Below are 16,506 nucleotides of genomic sequence, written 5' to 3' on the forward strand. Positions count from 1 at the left end.
AATTTAAAAATAATATGTCAATTGTAATAATTTAGGGGTAAAGTATATAATTGTTAATAATTATAATATGTTAATTAATAAAATTGGAGAATACAAAACTTAAAATGAATTAATGTTAAAAGATCTAGCTACCATGCATGCTAGGTATATATATATAATTTTTTGATACATGGAAGAGAGAAAATTTGATTATTGGTTCTCTTAATTAGAAATCAAGAATTAATCTAAAGGACCTTAGTGCTAGGTATCATATTTGAGCAAAGAAGCTGCTATTGTTAACTTAGGACTCATTTGGATACAGAAATAAGATGAGACAATTTTAGATGAAAGTTGATGATTGCTTAAAATATTATTAGAGTATTATTTTTTAATATTATTATTGTTTTAAGATTTAAAAAAGTTGAATCGGAATTTAAAAAATTGAATTATTTATTATATTTTGTATGAAAATTTAAAAAAATTATAATTATGAGATAAAATAAAATATTCTCTAAATCCAAATAATCTTTCAAGAATAATATGTATATTATATTTAAATTATTTTAATTTAAAAATAATATGTTAATTATAATAATTAGGCGTAAAGTATGTAATTGTTAATAATTATAAAGGCAAGAAGCGTATTTATAGCCAAATGTACCCAACTGCGAGAACGCGTGGGAAGAATCGAATCTAAAACCCGGAAACGGAAAAAGGTAACCGTGGCCATCCGGTGCACCTTGGCGAGAAGTCGAAATCAGACAAAAGTTTGCTCTTCTCCTCTGCGTGGGAGCTCACAGATCGGAGGGCTCCAAGAACTAGGGCTTTTCTAAGTAATGCACCCGGTTCTAGTGCTGTAATAATTGTAGATTTGCTCTCAAAGTGAACACGTAGCTGGTCCTAGTCGAGTCGGGAACTCAAAGGGGGTGATTCGGCCATGTACAGTGGGTCCAGTGATGGCGAGAGCCACGAGGCCGTGCAGAGGAGGATCCCGCCGGCTTCTTCAATGCCTTGGGTCCGAAACCTTCGCCGGTTCATCGGATCCGGTGCCGGACTCGGATCCGAAGCCTTGATGGGTGCGTATGCTCTGTCTCTGTCTCTCTATCTCACTTCTTTTTTTTCCCCATTTATTCCTTTGTCGAAATTTGGTTGGTAATTAGGTTTTTTTCGTGAATTCCCTTTTCCTGTCTGTTATGCAAAATTTTCGAGTCTGATATCCAAATGTCGTTTGTGTGAATGTGTTTGTGTGGTAGTCAATTGTATTTGGAGCCGGTGACTCCTATAAATTGTGTTTGATCTGCATTTATTTTTTTGTCGGTAAGTTTGGGTAGTGAGAAGTGTTAAGAAGAGTTGTGAATAGTAGTGAAAAAGTAATAATATAATATTAAATAGTAGTGAAAAATAATGAATAGTAGTAAAAAGTATGTGAAAAGTAAGAATAAAGTAATAAATAGTAGTTGAATATTCTAAGAATACCTGAGGTATGCTTGATATCCAAACCTAGCTGCCAAGTTACTCAAACCATACCATCTCATATCATATAATCATTACAAAATTTTTAAACTCACACACAAAATATAATAAATAATTCAACTTTTTTAAAATTTAAAATAAAAATAATATAAAAAAATAATATTATAATAATATTTTATTTAACTTTCAATTCTCATTTCATCTTATCTATGTAACCAAACGAGGTCTAAATGGTGTGGAAGATGAATAGGTTTAAGTTATCAGACAACTTCAATTAGCAACTAAGGGCAACATCTGTGGGGTTGAGGAGAAAATGGAGGACGATCTTGATTATTTGGATAGTTTTCATTTGGGACCAATTAAAAAAAAACTGGTTAGTTTTTATTTGGGAGCTGAAGTAATGAGCACATGCTCAGTCGAGCCCAATACGGCCTATTGGCTTAGGTCGATCGAGTCTTTCAACTTGGAAAAATGTTGTATGCAAAACGAAAAATGGTGCACTAGGTTTTTCTTTTACTCTTCTTTCATTAAAAATGACATGAAACCTCACAAAGGCTGGATTCTTTGGACCCACCCATGTAGAGTAGGCTCTATTTGAATGTTAAGAGTATCTTAGATAATTTGAGTTTATCTGTGAATAATATTGAGTTAATATGTTTGAGTGGGTTTTTGTGGGTCCCTTAAGATGTATTTGGATGTGTTTGGGTGTATGAAGTAGGTTGAGATATATTTAACTTTTTTATGGAAAATTGAAAATATAGTGGGCCCCATTAATGATTGACTTGTTGTTGTATGGAATAATAATAAAAGTCCCATTACAGTTCATGTTTTTCTGTCCTCATTGATTTAGTAGTTGAATGTTTTAGGTGTTTCTTTTGTATACTTCCTCTGTACATGGCCTTCGCCTATTACATTCGTTGAATAAAATTTTATTTATAAAAAAAAAATAATAGAAGTCCCATTAATAAACATTGTTGACTTAAGATGAAAAAAGTGAGGTTACTTCAGATTAAATAAGTTGTGTATTTGGATGGAGAGTATATCCATTCGTACGAAACTATCTCATATGATCTGAGATCTCCTTAGTACCCAAACGGGCCCTAACTCCCAGATATAAGATCCCACCTGCTAGAACAATATATTAAGTAATCGAGGGGAACCATTGGTGCGGGATCGAATCCAGGATGTGGTGTATGAGTCTACAGCTCATCCCAAGCCCAACTTGGTGAAGCAGCCAAAGCCCTTCCCAAACTAATGCAATGGTATTTTTCTGTTGGCATAATTTTACTAGAGTAGACCACTGTATTATGTGATCTTCAGATTTTAGTTTGCCTTTTTATGTTTTTAATACGTATCTTATAGTTCCCTTATTATATTCATTACGGCTTATTCTTAGTATGCCGATACATCAGTCGCAACTGTATGATTTCATGCATAGTATGTAAATGCAGACTTGATATCCACTCCTTGATATCAAAATGTGCATTTCCTTTTGATTTGACTATTTAACTTGGTAAATTTTGTTTCTCTTCCTTTGTAGAGCTTGAAACGAAGAGAATCTTGCTTGATATATTTAAAGAGAAGCAACAAAAAAGTGCTGAAGCTGGCACAATCCCAAGTTTCTATAAGAAGGCACGTGCTAGACTTGTAGCTCTTATTTTGAGTTTGAAAGATCTTTTATTAATATGGATAAGGACTAAATATTAAGGGGTTTAATTCATTTCTTTATTTCTTGGTGCATTTGTTCATTAACAGAAAGCCGGTGACAAGCTTTTCTCAGACTGCATTTCAATTTTTTTGTACTCTGTTTTTGGACTATTTTTATTTTTTTTATACCCTTTTTATATTGCACTATTGTCTTTCATTTTTTTTTTTTTTTTTTTTTTACTCTGATGTGTTTTCCCCTCTGGGTTTAGAAACCTGAAGAAGGATCCATCAGCCACAGGGTTCAGAGGCTGGCAAAATATCGATTTTTAAAGGTATGTTCCACATCTTCCTGTCTAGCTTGCTAATAGTTTTTTAGTTTTTACTGATCAATTATTTGGTGATTTGCTTGACTGGTGACATTATCTCAACATTATTGCAGAAGCAATCAGATCTATTGCTTAATGCTGACGATCTAGATGCAATGTGGTTTTGTCTAAGAGAGAATTGTGTAATTGATGATGCTACTGGTGCGGAGAAGGTCTATATACTCATCATCTTTATCCAGCTCCTCCTCTGTCAAATGTTGTCAACATCATCCATAGAAATTCAGTTTTTCTTTGAATATTCAAAAAGATCAATGTTGGTTTCTTAGAAGATTGATTCAAATTTCCTACAAATGCTTATACAATGTTGTAGTACTTAATTATGCTTTTATTTATATATTTTCTGGAAAGAAAATCAAATCATACTTGTAATTTATATTTTTTCCCCTCCCCCCCTAAGTTCAGGATGTGGGTTTTTTCTTTTCAAATTCATATCTTCTATACTTCTAAACCATTGTTTTATAAGTAATATACTCCTAAATCATGAGTTTTCTTTCTGCTTATCTTTTGATATTACCTTTCAGTTGTTACCATCAGAATGGTATAACCCACTTCAACTGAACTCCTTACATATGGAAGATTTAGTTGCAATAAGGCCTTAGTTTCTGCTAGCTTCAAGCTTGGAACCCAAGATTTTAAGTAATTTTAGTTGGTTGCCATTAGTCATGATTTTAGATTGTTACCTACAGTTCAAGGGAAACCTCCTCCTCTATGTCATTCGACTCACTTCTGAGCTACTTCAGCTTTATTATTGTTTTTTATGTCGTGCAGTAATTCTTGGCTTTATTTCATGTCAGAAAACCTTTTCAAGCTGTGTATTCTAGTATTATACTCATGCTAATACATTTTTTGCTTTGTTTTCTTGTAGATGAATTATGAAGATTTTTGCCACATTGCCTCTGTATGTACAGAGCAAATAGGGCCCAAATGCCGACGATTTTTTAGCCCTTCAAATTTCATGAAATTTGAGAAAGATGAGTCGGGAAGAATTGCCATTCTGCCATTTTACCTTTATGTGATGCGCACGGTGGGTATTGTTCTTAGATGCCAAATGCATAGTATGATTTTGCTTAGGTACTGGAAGTTGTTTTTGATAAGTAGCAGAATTCAATTTCCATGGTCGTATGTCATTTAACTTTACTTTCTTGGTGAGGATTCTGGTCGTGTACTCTTTTTGCTGAGGCATATGATCTATGTGGTTCATTCTATGTGTTGTACTGGAACTGTTGAATGGGTGTAGGACTGAGAGTCCTTAAACCATTTCTATTGCTAAGTTGAAACATGCAGTAGATTGTGTTGATTAGGCTGTATATTTGTTTTTTTTGACAAAGATCTCTCTCTCTCTCTCTCTCTCTCTCCACTAATGTCACCTTTCTTTGTTGTTCAGGTATCGCTTACACAGGCCCGAATCGATATGAGTGAACTTGATGAGGATTCTGATGGTTTTCTACAAGCTCATGTATGATTTCTCAACATTGTTGGGCCTTCAGTTGTTAAATGAGTGATTGGGTCCTTCTGTTATATGATCAATATAATTCACTGTCAGCTTATTTTTTACCATTTTCTATAATCCATGAATATTTGGTTCTTCTTCCAGGAAATGGAAGCCTATATACGAGGCCTTATTCCTAATTTGGCACAATTACGGGACATGCCTGCAGCCTTTGTTCAAATGTATTGCCGCATAGCGGCACACAAATTTTTCTTCTTTTGTGATCCTCATAGACGAGGTTTGTTGCATATCCTTTAGTCACGAAATTGAGTTGATGTTCTATTGTCTGGTTGTCCTATTTTAAGAACAATAGCAATAGATTTTTTCCTGTTGAGTGAATCTGGTGCTGATGTTTGATTCTTAGTTGCAATTATTTATTCTTCTCGGTACAGTTTGGTAAACATTGTATGTCTGCACATTTACTTTAATTTGATGTATCCTACATCTTTGACTTTATAATTTGGCATAAGAAGTGGAATATACCTGCATAAGGATGAAGTTGAGTAATAGGAAATTAAATCCCTTCAAGTGAAATGTTTCATACCTGAGCATGTTGGGGCTGTGTGAAACTTTTTTGATGAGTAAATACATTTTATCATTTAACAATGAGAGGGCTTGGGTCTTGGGGGAAAATTATAATTTGTCTCTTTCACAGCATGAGGTGAGTTGTGAGAATTCAGAAATAATGGTGTGAGATAATGTTGTTTCTGTGGTGGTAGAGAATATAGCTGATATGAAGAAAAAAAAAAAGAAAAAAATATATAATTTTACATATATTTTAATTTACTTAGTATAAATAAGTTGGTTAAATGCTTATAGAACAGATATGGTCGGGTTATCATGATAATATGTCTGGTTTGGCAATTTTTAGTGTCAATAAGTATTTTTCACTGATTAACTTTTGTGCAGTTTTCATAATGTTTATGGCCCTTGTGTTTGCCAATAATCTATGGCTGATTTTTCTTTCAGGCAAAGCCTGCATTAAAAAAGTGCTGCTGAGTAACTGTCTCCAGGAACTAATGGAACTGCACCAGGTAGATTGTGTTTAGCCTAATATATCTGTAAGAAGAATGCCAGTGAAAGCTGTCTGTGGCTTGCTTCTCTCAATCTGTGAGAAGTTTTTGGAAACAAATTACTTGTAAAAAAAGGTTTTTGGAAACAAATTTGCTTGAAACTTTTAATTATGATCTTTACCAAGGGATGGAAGCAGTACATATTTATGTGGAAGAAAATGCTGAGATCTTTGTTACCCATTCGTGTTGATGGATAGAAAGAGATTTGAAGCTGATTTTTTTTAATTAATAAGTAGTTGAAGCTGAAACTGAGTTTATCTTCTACATTTTATCTATGTTAGGAAAGCGAGGAAGAAGTTACTGACACTGAACAAGCTGAAAACTGGTTCTCCTTGACATCTGCTCAACGCATATGTGGTGGGTGTTTTGCATGCTGAAGTTCCGATATTTGCTATTTCCTAGTTTCAGTTTGCTCCCTCTTTAGCTGTTGTCTAAATGATCTTAATTGTAGATCATGAGTTTACACTGATTCAGTGGGTTGCTGAAGTTCATATTTGACAATTAATATTGTTTTCCCTGGATAAAGTTCTTTACTTGGGTATTGTTTTGGATCCATCTCATGGTTTTTCTTGAGAATAAGAATAAAAATAACAAGTGACAATTGGCAAGTTAAAGATTAATGGTCAGCAATCGTTACCAATGTACAGGAGCCTTTTTATGTTGTCTTACTTTAGTGAACTTCATTACGGTGGTATGTTCAATGAATTATATTAGCTGCATTTATTAAAAAAGCAAATGCTTCTCTCATTAGCAGCATGTATGTTGCTGTTAATCTTGGAATTGATGTTCTGATGTATTTAGAGTAATTAAAACTGCTGCCGTTGGGATCATGTGGCTAACTGCACTCTCATTCTATTCTGCAGACATGTTTCTTGCCCTTGATAAAGATATGAATGGAACATTGAGCAAGCAGGAGCTTCGAGAATATGCAGATGGGACACTGACTGAAATTTTCATTGAAAGGGGTAGGAATCAACACCATTTTCTGCATTGTTTCCCTTTCTTACTATTTGAAAGTGGATGCCAATTTTTAAAATGTCCCAGTTTGTTTTACTGAAAAAGGCTATTATCCTTGACAAATTATCTCATATAGGTCTTGCCCTCCGACATTGCTGCTTTGTAGTTTGACCATTGTGTGATGGCCTTCTATTAAGATGTGCATTATAGACTCAAACGGTAGCTCTTACATTTTGCATGTTGGGATGATTGAGAACTAAATGAAATTTCAATGGAAGAAATGTCCATAACATGTCCCAAAAAAGGTCCTACCAGAAAAATATATTGAAAAGTTATCTCCCTATACAGCATAGAGCGCACCAAAACATATCCAAAGATCCTGGATAGCTTTACATTTCTTGCTACATCAAACACTGTACATCTGCAAATACATACATATACATATATATATGTTTGCATTTTGTTTTAAGTTCCTTTTATTCATTCCTTGCAATTGATTTGCTTTTGAATAGTATTTGATGAGCATGTTCGCCGTGGAAAAAGTGGTGGAGGAAATTCTAGGGAGATGGATTTTGAAAGCTTCCTGGACTTCGTACTGGCTCAAGAAAACAAAGACACTCCAGAAGGGTTAACTTATTTGTTTCGGTGTCTTGATCTTCATGGAAGGGGTTTCCTTACGACAGCCGATATTCACTCTCTTTTCAGGTGAAAAACCTCTTCTGTTGTGGGTGATAGTCTCGCTCACTTATCTATCTGGTGTGCTTCTCTTGGTTGTCGTGAACAATTTATACACACACACACACACATGCATACAATATTCCCTCCATTTTCTGAGCAAACCAAGTTTAAGCCAAGTATGGAAAAAAGGGAAGCATCCAAAGCTGAGAGATGTCTCCTTGTGCAACCTTCCAACAGAAGACCTCTTTAATTTCCAGCTTGTGCTACTAAAGCAAGTTATGCACTTGTCAAATTACCAGAGACATGAGTCCAGATATCAGACCCAGGAATTATTGAAATTATGGTTTACCTATTAAAATCTAATTATTATTGGCTTATAGCATGTGAGTAGCATTTTGATTTACCTTCATTGCTTTATAAATTAAAACAGGGATGTACACCAGAAATGGATCGACGGTGGGAACTATGAATTGTGCATCGAGGATGTAAGGGATGAAATTTGGGATATGGTAAAACCAGCAGATTCGCTGAGGATTACACTGGCGGATCTACTCAATTGCAAACAGGGTGGGACTGTAGCCAGCATGCTTATCGATGTTCGTGGTTTCTGGGCCCATGACAACAGAGAAAATCTTCTCCAAGAAGAGGAAGAGCCAGAAGAAGAGTGACATGATGTAAACTGCCCCTGCTAGTACTAACATAAAACTGGTGTCTGAATCCGACTGTAATATTAATATCGTTATAACTATGATGCGTTTCTGCTCTTGTTTCTAATTGTAGAATTTTCCATGTACGTTAATGTTTTTCTTTTCAAGCAACTCAATATATTAATGTGGTTTTCATTAGTGTGGAACAACCTCAGTGCAGAAACATCTGAAGCCCTCAACTTCAGCAGTTGATCGGACTCCATCTATCTGGCCTAAAGGAAATGATCAAAGAATGGGACACATGCAAAAGGCCCTTTCCTTTCTCCACTGCAGCAAAGCTTTAGTACCCAACTGCATTTGTTTGTGGTAACCATACATGACATTCGCCTCTTTTTTCCTGTCTCTCTCTCTTTACCTATCTATTTTATAAATGCGTTCATTTAGATTACTCTAAGGTGATATCTCTTCCCCTGTTTTAAAATACTAAACAAGAAAGATTCCATTCCATTTCTTTCATTTCCTCTCTACACATGACACATAAGTCACCCAACAACAATTTTTACACAAAACAATTTTTTGTATTCAATCTGGTGGGAACTGACATGAACAACCGCATTTTAGTATTCTTCGTTTATCAAGTTATGGATGCAAATCTTCATCGCAAATATCATTATACACGAGTCATGCGATCGACTATTAGGCATCGAATATCGATTTTTGAAATTTATAAATTCTTTGATATGTTCATTTACGTATAAATAAAAATAATCTCAGTACTCTATTTGCATGTATGCGCCAATATATTTAAACTAAAAGTTGATAAGTTTTAAATTCAATTAGAAATTAAGTTTGTAAGTTGCGGTTTCTTTCATACTATGCACACACAAATATAGTGAAATGGTTGGCTTTGAGTCTTTGATCATGTGTTTACTTGAAAAGAAAATTAACCAAGCGATCTCTTGAAATGTGCCCTTTGAACCACACTAAGCTATGCCACGGAAGTTTCTCCCATTGCATTCTTTGAACTGGACCCAAGTTCATTTTTTGTTGAAAACTAAGCATATCAGCTATGAATAGGGGTGGCAATATGTGACACGATCTGTAAATTCAATACAAACACGACACGAAATTATTAAGTTTAGATTTGATCATGTTAACGGTTTCACGTCAGGTTGACCCGTTAAGATATTATTTAAAAATTGGTCAATAATGGGTCAACTTACTTAATTCTTAACTCGAGCCGTTTCGATCCTTTTAGATTTTATTTTAAAATTATAATTTTATTATTATTAAGTTGTAATATTGGTATTTTTTAACATGTATATCTTTTTATTATTTTTCTTGTTCGGATTGTAATTTTAAACTTATGCTCATATTTGTTATTGTATGGTTTATAATATTGTTTTATTATACGTTAAAATTTAAAAAATATTGATATATATACACTTTCAAGATATTGTGACTCTACTAAATATAGATTTTAACTTTTATATGAAAATATGTCAACAAATTTACATGAAATGGATTCAAATAAGTCCTGTCGTATTAACCTATTTCTAATTAATTATTATTATTATTATTATTATTTTTAAAGAAGAATGTATCCCAATTTTATTGATAGTCCTTACTTATAACGGAGGAAAATTGTGGTTACAACTGGACCTTTGGGAATTACAAATTAAACAAAAAATAGCACATCCCAGACATCACTAACAGATAATCTATTGTTCACATAACCGACACAAAACATAAAAAGCCAGCCCCAGATAAACAACACCAAAACCTACAAAAAAGAGCACACATGCAAATAACAATAGCAAATCAATAACCAAAAGTAGGGGTGAACAATTAAACCATCTACCCGACCTAACTCGAATTTTCGACCCGAATCATTGCAAATTAGCCAGACCGAATCAAAACAGGTCGGAATCGGGTATTTCCATTTACTACCCGTTTTAAAACGGACCGAATCGAGTATTTACCCGTTAACCACATCTCCTAAAACAAAACGCTGCCGTACTAGTTCCCAAACCCCAACTCCCACAAATCTCAACCCAGGACAAACAAGCCCTAACAATGCAGCCCTGGAAACTTCGAGATCCTGTCTAGCCGCAGCCTTGGAAACTAGTTGAACGGCACGACCTCGAGTGACATTAAGCTTACATTGAGCTCCAAGGACGACATTAGTGTCTCCGTGAATCTCCATCGTCAGATTCTCGTGGCCCACAACAGGTTCTTTTCGATCAAGTTGTTTGAGCGGTGGACGATGTCGCAGAGACCCGTGGGGTCTCCGTACATCATGGAGATCGAGGACTCTGACGACGTCGGGGTTTACCTTGAGACGATGTACTCTAAGGATCTGAGAACGAAGCTGATGAAAGATGATGTTTCCAGAGTTCTTGGCATTTTAAGGGTAATGTTTCTTTTTTCTATTTGAAGTTCTTTGGCCTTCGTTTCGTTGCAGACAACTTCAATTGGGTTCGATGCTGGGGTTTTTTTATGCTTAGAGTACCAAGAAGCTGCCCCATGGGCTGAGGATGAACCGTAATAGGCAACGTTCAGGTTCAGTTATCGGTGTCGGAATACTCGATTCCGCTTGAAATAGTATCGGCTTCATGTAATCGATTAACGGGGAAACTTTAAGAATCTTCCGTTCGGAAGTGACCAACTATGGGTCGGTTCGGAACAGGACAATTCGAGTCAGGTCGGGTCGGCCGTACAGTCCTAACCAAAAGCATGAACTTACCAAGGACAAACCTATGAGATACACAAATAAGGGAGACCAATCATGTCCATGCAAAGAAGCCCTCTTAACTGGCTAGGCATAGTATCAGTATCATCAACCCAATCCATATTTAAGCCCCTAGCACCCCGCTTAGCAAGGAAATTAGTCACAACATTACCTTCCCGAAAAATATGACGAACATAGTACTCTATACAAGTGAAATTTCTAATTAATTATTAAATTAGTCAAAATAGATGATATGACCCGACCCGTTATATAAATGAGTTAGGTTAGAGTTTGAAAGTTTGACATATTTAACTTAATGGGTTCAGTTTAGATTGATCTATTTATTCGAATGTTCATAACTTGACACAATACGAACATGATCCAAAAATACGAATTGCCACCCCCTAGCTATGAACACACAAGTGGGAGAGATTCCTCCTCTTTTATATGTCTCTAATGGAATTTGAAAATGGATTTTTATCCATCACATTATTCAAATAGAACCAAGAAAGTTTCCTTGGCAAGGAAAAATAGGTATGGCAAAGGAAGATGACCCTATACTTCTTAGTACATAGTGGATATCTTCATTTGGTCATATGAAATTGAAAAAGTTCAACAGAAAACTATATGATTTGATAAGCATTGATTTCGAGGTGAAAAAAAAAACTAACTAATTATTAAAAATATATTCACTCGTAAAACGTAATGAAATTTAATCCACTTCTTTCTTTAGTCAAAGATAGGATCTCAATACTGTGTTTGCAAGTAATGCTAGAATGTTATATAAGATTTTAGGATATCCAAGCTCCACACACTTTTCTTTAAAATAGGGGAGTCCATCATAAAATAAAAAAAATAAATAAAAAGATTTTTTTACATGCGTCCAAGATTTCTTCAAATTTCTCGAAGAGGGTACGCAGAACTTATATATTTTAAAATTATATAAATCATTTTCTTTTATTTGAAGTCTCCCTTATCTCAATAACTACACCCATTTAAAATAGACAAATGAACATAACTAAAATAGTTTTAGAATTAATTTGGGTGTTGGAGCCAAACTGAAAATAATAAAGGGCTATACAGAAAAATAAAATAAAAGAGAATTGATATTCATTTTTGTAGGTTTGAAAGAATCGTATGAGTAATGTTAAATACAGTTTTAAAGTGTGCAAATCTTGCACACTCCATTTGAAAAATTATGAGGTCTGTCGTTAAAAAATTAATTTTTTCATGCAAATTTCATATTTATTCAATTTTTTTTTAAAAAAAGAATGCATGGACACTATAAGGGGCCTCTTCAAGTGAATGAATTTGAGATAGACAATTTCCAAGAAACAAGAATTAGAGAGAGAGAAAGAGAGAAGAAGAGATAAAGAGAGAGAGGAAATAGCTTTAATGAATTTCGGGATCATTTTTCCTCAATTCTTTCCTAGTTTTATAACAGAATTCCTTATAGACCATACAGTGTTGCACAAGTGTTTAGCATATGTGAACGACATCATTCCACTTACAAAAATCCCGTATTAAACGACAACATTCCACTTATTACACAAAGACCTCAAATTAAACAACACCGTTTATTCTAATGCTAAACAACACTGTATTATGAACAAAAGCTTAACGAATTTAAAGGTCATTTCTTCTCTTCCTTGCTTACTTCTCACCTTCAACAATATCCTCAGCTTCATTACCCAATCCATGACATAACCCTCCCCTTTAAAGCACCTTGCCTACAAGATAAGGGAATCAATGATAGAGTTTACAATAGGATTCTCGTGCAACATCCTCCACCCTTGCACCCTGCCACTGCACAAGCACCTCGACCACAACTTTGTTGTTCACTTTCCTACTGCGGCATTGTAGTCTCTTCAGGTTTGAGTCATAAGCTCCCCATGAATATCAATTGGTGGAAGAGTGGATGGTGGTGATACAAGTTGGCCCCATTTTTTCTTCAAACAAGAAATATGAAAAATTGGATGAAGTTGGGTGTGGGGGGAAGATCAAGATTGTAAGTCACTTTACCAATTATGTTGGTTATCTGAAAAGGACCAAAAATAATCTTATACAAACCTCAAATTGTGTCTTATTGCTAGAGATTGTTGCCTATAAGACTGGAGCCTTAGATACACCTAAGCATCCACTGCAAATTCCCTTTGTCTTGTATTTATCATATTGCAGTTTCATTCTCTCATGTGCAACAACTAGATTAGTTTTCAGTGTAGTCATAATCTGGTTCCTCGTTTTCAATAAATCATCTACTACCAAATTAGGTGTTAATCCCGGTATATATGTTTGCAACCTCATAGGTGGTGCATCATAAACCACTTCATAGGTTGTAAATTTGGTGGATGAGTGAAAGGTGGTGTTGTACCACCATTAAGCTAGGGCTAAAAAAAAAAAATTGGTCTAGACCAGACCGAAAATTTATTTGGTTGGTTTTGGTCCTTTGTTTGTGAGGAATTCAAATTTTGGTCTAATCTTGAGGTGTATTTTTTTTGGATTGGACCGGATCAAAACTGATTGAACTTTTTATATATATATTTTAATTTTTTTTGTATATATAACATATTATTTTATATAGTAATTGTATAAGTTAATTATGTAATTTCAGATAATCTATTATCATTGACCATATAAAATGTTAAACATTAATATATACTATCAATTAATAATATATTATAAATCATATGATAATATATGTTATTATATTATATGAAGATACATTCATACATAGTCTACTATTTATACTTAATTAAAATAATTAGGTAATTCTTTGAAGATACCTAAGTTGCAAGCAAGCATGAATAATCTATAGAAAATGAAATTATTTAATATTTATTAACCATGTATGATATATAAAATGTTAGGATTTTAATTTTTAATATAGGCCATTATTAATCATTATGAATACTAAATTCTAGTAACTATTAACATCATAAATATAACTATAATTAAATATTTTTTTAATGAGTTAGTTACATAATCCACAATAAGAATTCACTTAATTTTAATTTTAGTAATTTTAATAATTCTTATATTAATTTATCTACCAAAACATTAAAGATGCAATAAATTTTCCTAGGTAACGTAAGAATGACATTGTTTAGAGTGAAATAGGATCTAACCGACATCGTTATTACTAACTCACTAATTGTTGAGTTGCGTGAAATGAAGTTTTAATTAGCCATGTTAAAACAATGCCGTTTCAACACAAGTTCTCCAATGTATTTTCTACCTTCTTTCTCACTCTCTCATTCTCTCAAGTCTCTCCAATCTCTCTATTTTTACCATTTGCCCGATAATTCATAAACCCTAGAAATTTTCGTGTGCCCGACGCAGCTCCAAGCACCTCCATTGTAGCTCCCAACCTATCCACCACATGCTACCACTATATCTAAGGTACGAAATTCCTAACTCGTGTATGTTTCCTTAACAAAAAAAAAATCCAAAAAAATCAAGTGATTTAGGAAACTAAAATCCCCACTCAAGTGATTTAATCATGTTTTTTGGCCATGTTCTTGCTTGATCTCAACCTCTCTCTTTCCATCTATTTTTTATAGCCCTAATTTCATAGAAAGATCGATCGGCAACTCCCAAGTTCAAACCCCTCTGTATGCTACCACTGCATCTAAGGTACGAATTCCTCCCACTTTACGTTTCTTGTTGCCTAGATGACTAATACAAGAGGGGGGTAAATTAAGTTATATTTAAAAAAATAATAATTATAAATCAAATATACAATATAAAATATAAACAAAATACGAAATAACAATAAATATAAAGAGTAAGGGTAAGAGAGGAGCAAACTTAGTATGTTAACGAGGTTCGGTCTCACTGCCTACGTCTTCGCCTCAAGCTACTCCTTGATGATCCTCAAATTTACTATTCAACCTCCTTTAGGTGGAGATAGAAACCTATTATACTTTTGAACAACACCGTTACAAAGGATCCGTGTAGAATACTCTCTACACTTGCAATCACCTTACATGTGGTGATTCAACTATTTCTTGTGTAAAATACTTTCTACACACACAAGGGTTATACACACATTTTTACTGATACAAGAGTTGATAGTTGGTAGGTTATTAGAAAACACTCCTCAATGAGTGAAATAAGAACAATATAGCGCAAACTATATCTCTCTCAAAATGAACAAGGATTAAGGCTCAATACTTAGAAAAGAGAGAATGAAAGCTTTGAATGAATGCTGTATGCTCTTGGTATTGTGAATGTGAAGCTCTTAAATGATCTATTTATAGGCATATGAGACTTCATATTCAAATTTAAAAAGATTCAAATGTCAAAGAAAACATCATTCACTTTTTCAAAAAATTCAAATAAAAGGTTCTTATTTTTCAATTGTCAAATACAACATCATTCATTTTTCAAAAATTTCAAATCTAATCTTTTACTTTTGGCATATGACAAAAAGAAGCACATTTTACTTTTCAAATATTTCAAACCTAATCTTTTTACTTTTTGCATATGACAAAAGGAGCACACTTTACTTTTCAAAATTTTCAAACAAAAACATCTACTTTTTATATGAGTCAAGAAAAATATCAATCACTTTGAAAATATTCAAATAAAGCATACACATGTGAAAGATGACAATCAATTATTTTTAATATTTTCAAAATTCAAACATTTAATCATGTCATGCACATGTGAAAGATGACAATCAATTATCTTTCAAAAATTTCAAATTTAATTTTCAAAATATTCATGCACATGTGAAAAATATATTTTAATGTTTTATGATAAAATATTAATTTTGAACCTTAATCATAATTTCGAAATTTTAATAAATTTACAACATTATTCTATGACTTTAATGTGAATTTGTTCCCTCTTTGCTCATGCTTGGTTCTTTGATGTGCTTGATTTTATTGTGTAGACAACTTGAATTTGAGACTCCTATATTCTTTAAATTCATTTGTTATCATCAAAATTTATGTGTAAATATATAATTACATGAAACTTGAAACCTTGGGTTCAACAATCTCTCCCTTTTTTATGATGACAAATACTTGATAGAATCTGAAATCTGTATTAACACTTAAACTCCCCCTGAGAATGTGCGTTAGTTTTTCAAGCAAGAGTATAAATATAATTCCAAGCATATATAACAAGTTTAGCAATTCAAACAATGTTAATGTTCTAGTCTAACACTTCTCCCCCTTTTGGCATCATTAAAAAGGATCCGCAGTAAGTAAATGGACTAAAGAAAATGGTGTGTTAGTAGAAACTGTAGATAGTTGAAAAAAAATGGATCCGTTTGTGACTCGACAAGTATGGCTGGAGATTTGAAAAAATTGCCTGATATTGTTGACAAACGAGATTAAGGGTTCCAAATTTCTAAAAAAAATGTCATTTTCACTAATCGGTAAAAAAAAATCACATTGCTCATTAACTCAGATGATAACTTGTCTTGTTTTTTATGCTA

General features: G+C 33.5%; 1 protein-coding gene and 1 non-coding gene across 2 annotated transcripts; both read left to right on the forward strand.

The window, feature by feature from the left end:
* Window positions 1-638: 638 nt before the first annotated feature.
* On the forward strand, window positions 639-8,527 carry LOC122300446 (probable serine/threonine-protein phosphatase 2A regulatory subunit B'' subunit TON2). The gene is made up of 12 exons (XM_043111117.1): window positions 639-1,055; window positions 2,993-3,084; window positions 3,369-3,431; window positions 3,539-3,637; window positions 4,351-4,509; window positions 4,870-4,941; window positions 5,080-5,212; window positions 5,944-6,008; window positions 6,329-6,404; window positions 6,911-7,012; window positions 7,517-7,709; window positions 8,113-8,527. Exons 1-12 carry the CDS (start codon window positions 917-919, stop codon window positions 8,348-8,350), a joined length of 1,431 nt encoding a protein of 476 aa, XP_042967051.1. The 5' UTR covers window positions 639-916; the 3' UTR covers window positions 8,351-8,527.
* On the forward strand, window positions 7,871-7,989 carry LOC122302091. The gene has a single exon (XR_006240338.1). It is a non-coding gene; the product is annotated as a small nucleolar RNA snoR104 (small nucleolar RNA).
* Window positions 8,528-16,506: the final 7,979 nt, after the last annotated feature.

The sequence above is a fragment of the Carya illinoinensis genome, chromosome 2 (assembly GCF_018687715.1).
Source record: "Carya illinoinensis cultivar Pawnee chromosome 2, C.illinoinensisPawnee_v1, whole genome shotgun sequence".
Taxonomy (NCBI): domain Eukaryota; kingdom Viridiplantae; phylum Streptophyta; class Magnoliopsida; order Fagales; family Juglandaceae; genus Carya; species Carya illinoinensis.

What these genes read in the sequence shown, in the direction of transcription:
- LOC122300446 (XM_043111117.1), top strand. Translation starts at nt 917, where the DNA reads ATGTACAGTGGGTCCAGTGATGGCGAGAGCCACGAGGCCGTGCAGAGG. An exon ending in CGGATCCGAAGCCTTGATGG is followed by an intron (nt 1,056 to 2,992) that starts GTGCGTATGCTC and finishes CTTCCTTTGTAG; the next exon opens with AGCTTGAAACGAAGAGAATC. An exon ending in ATGCTACTGGTGCGGAGAAG is followed by an intron (nt 3,638 to 4,350) that starts GTCTATATACTC and finishes GTTTTCTTGTAG; the next exon opens with ATGAATTATGAAGATTTTTG.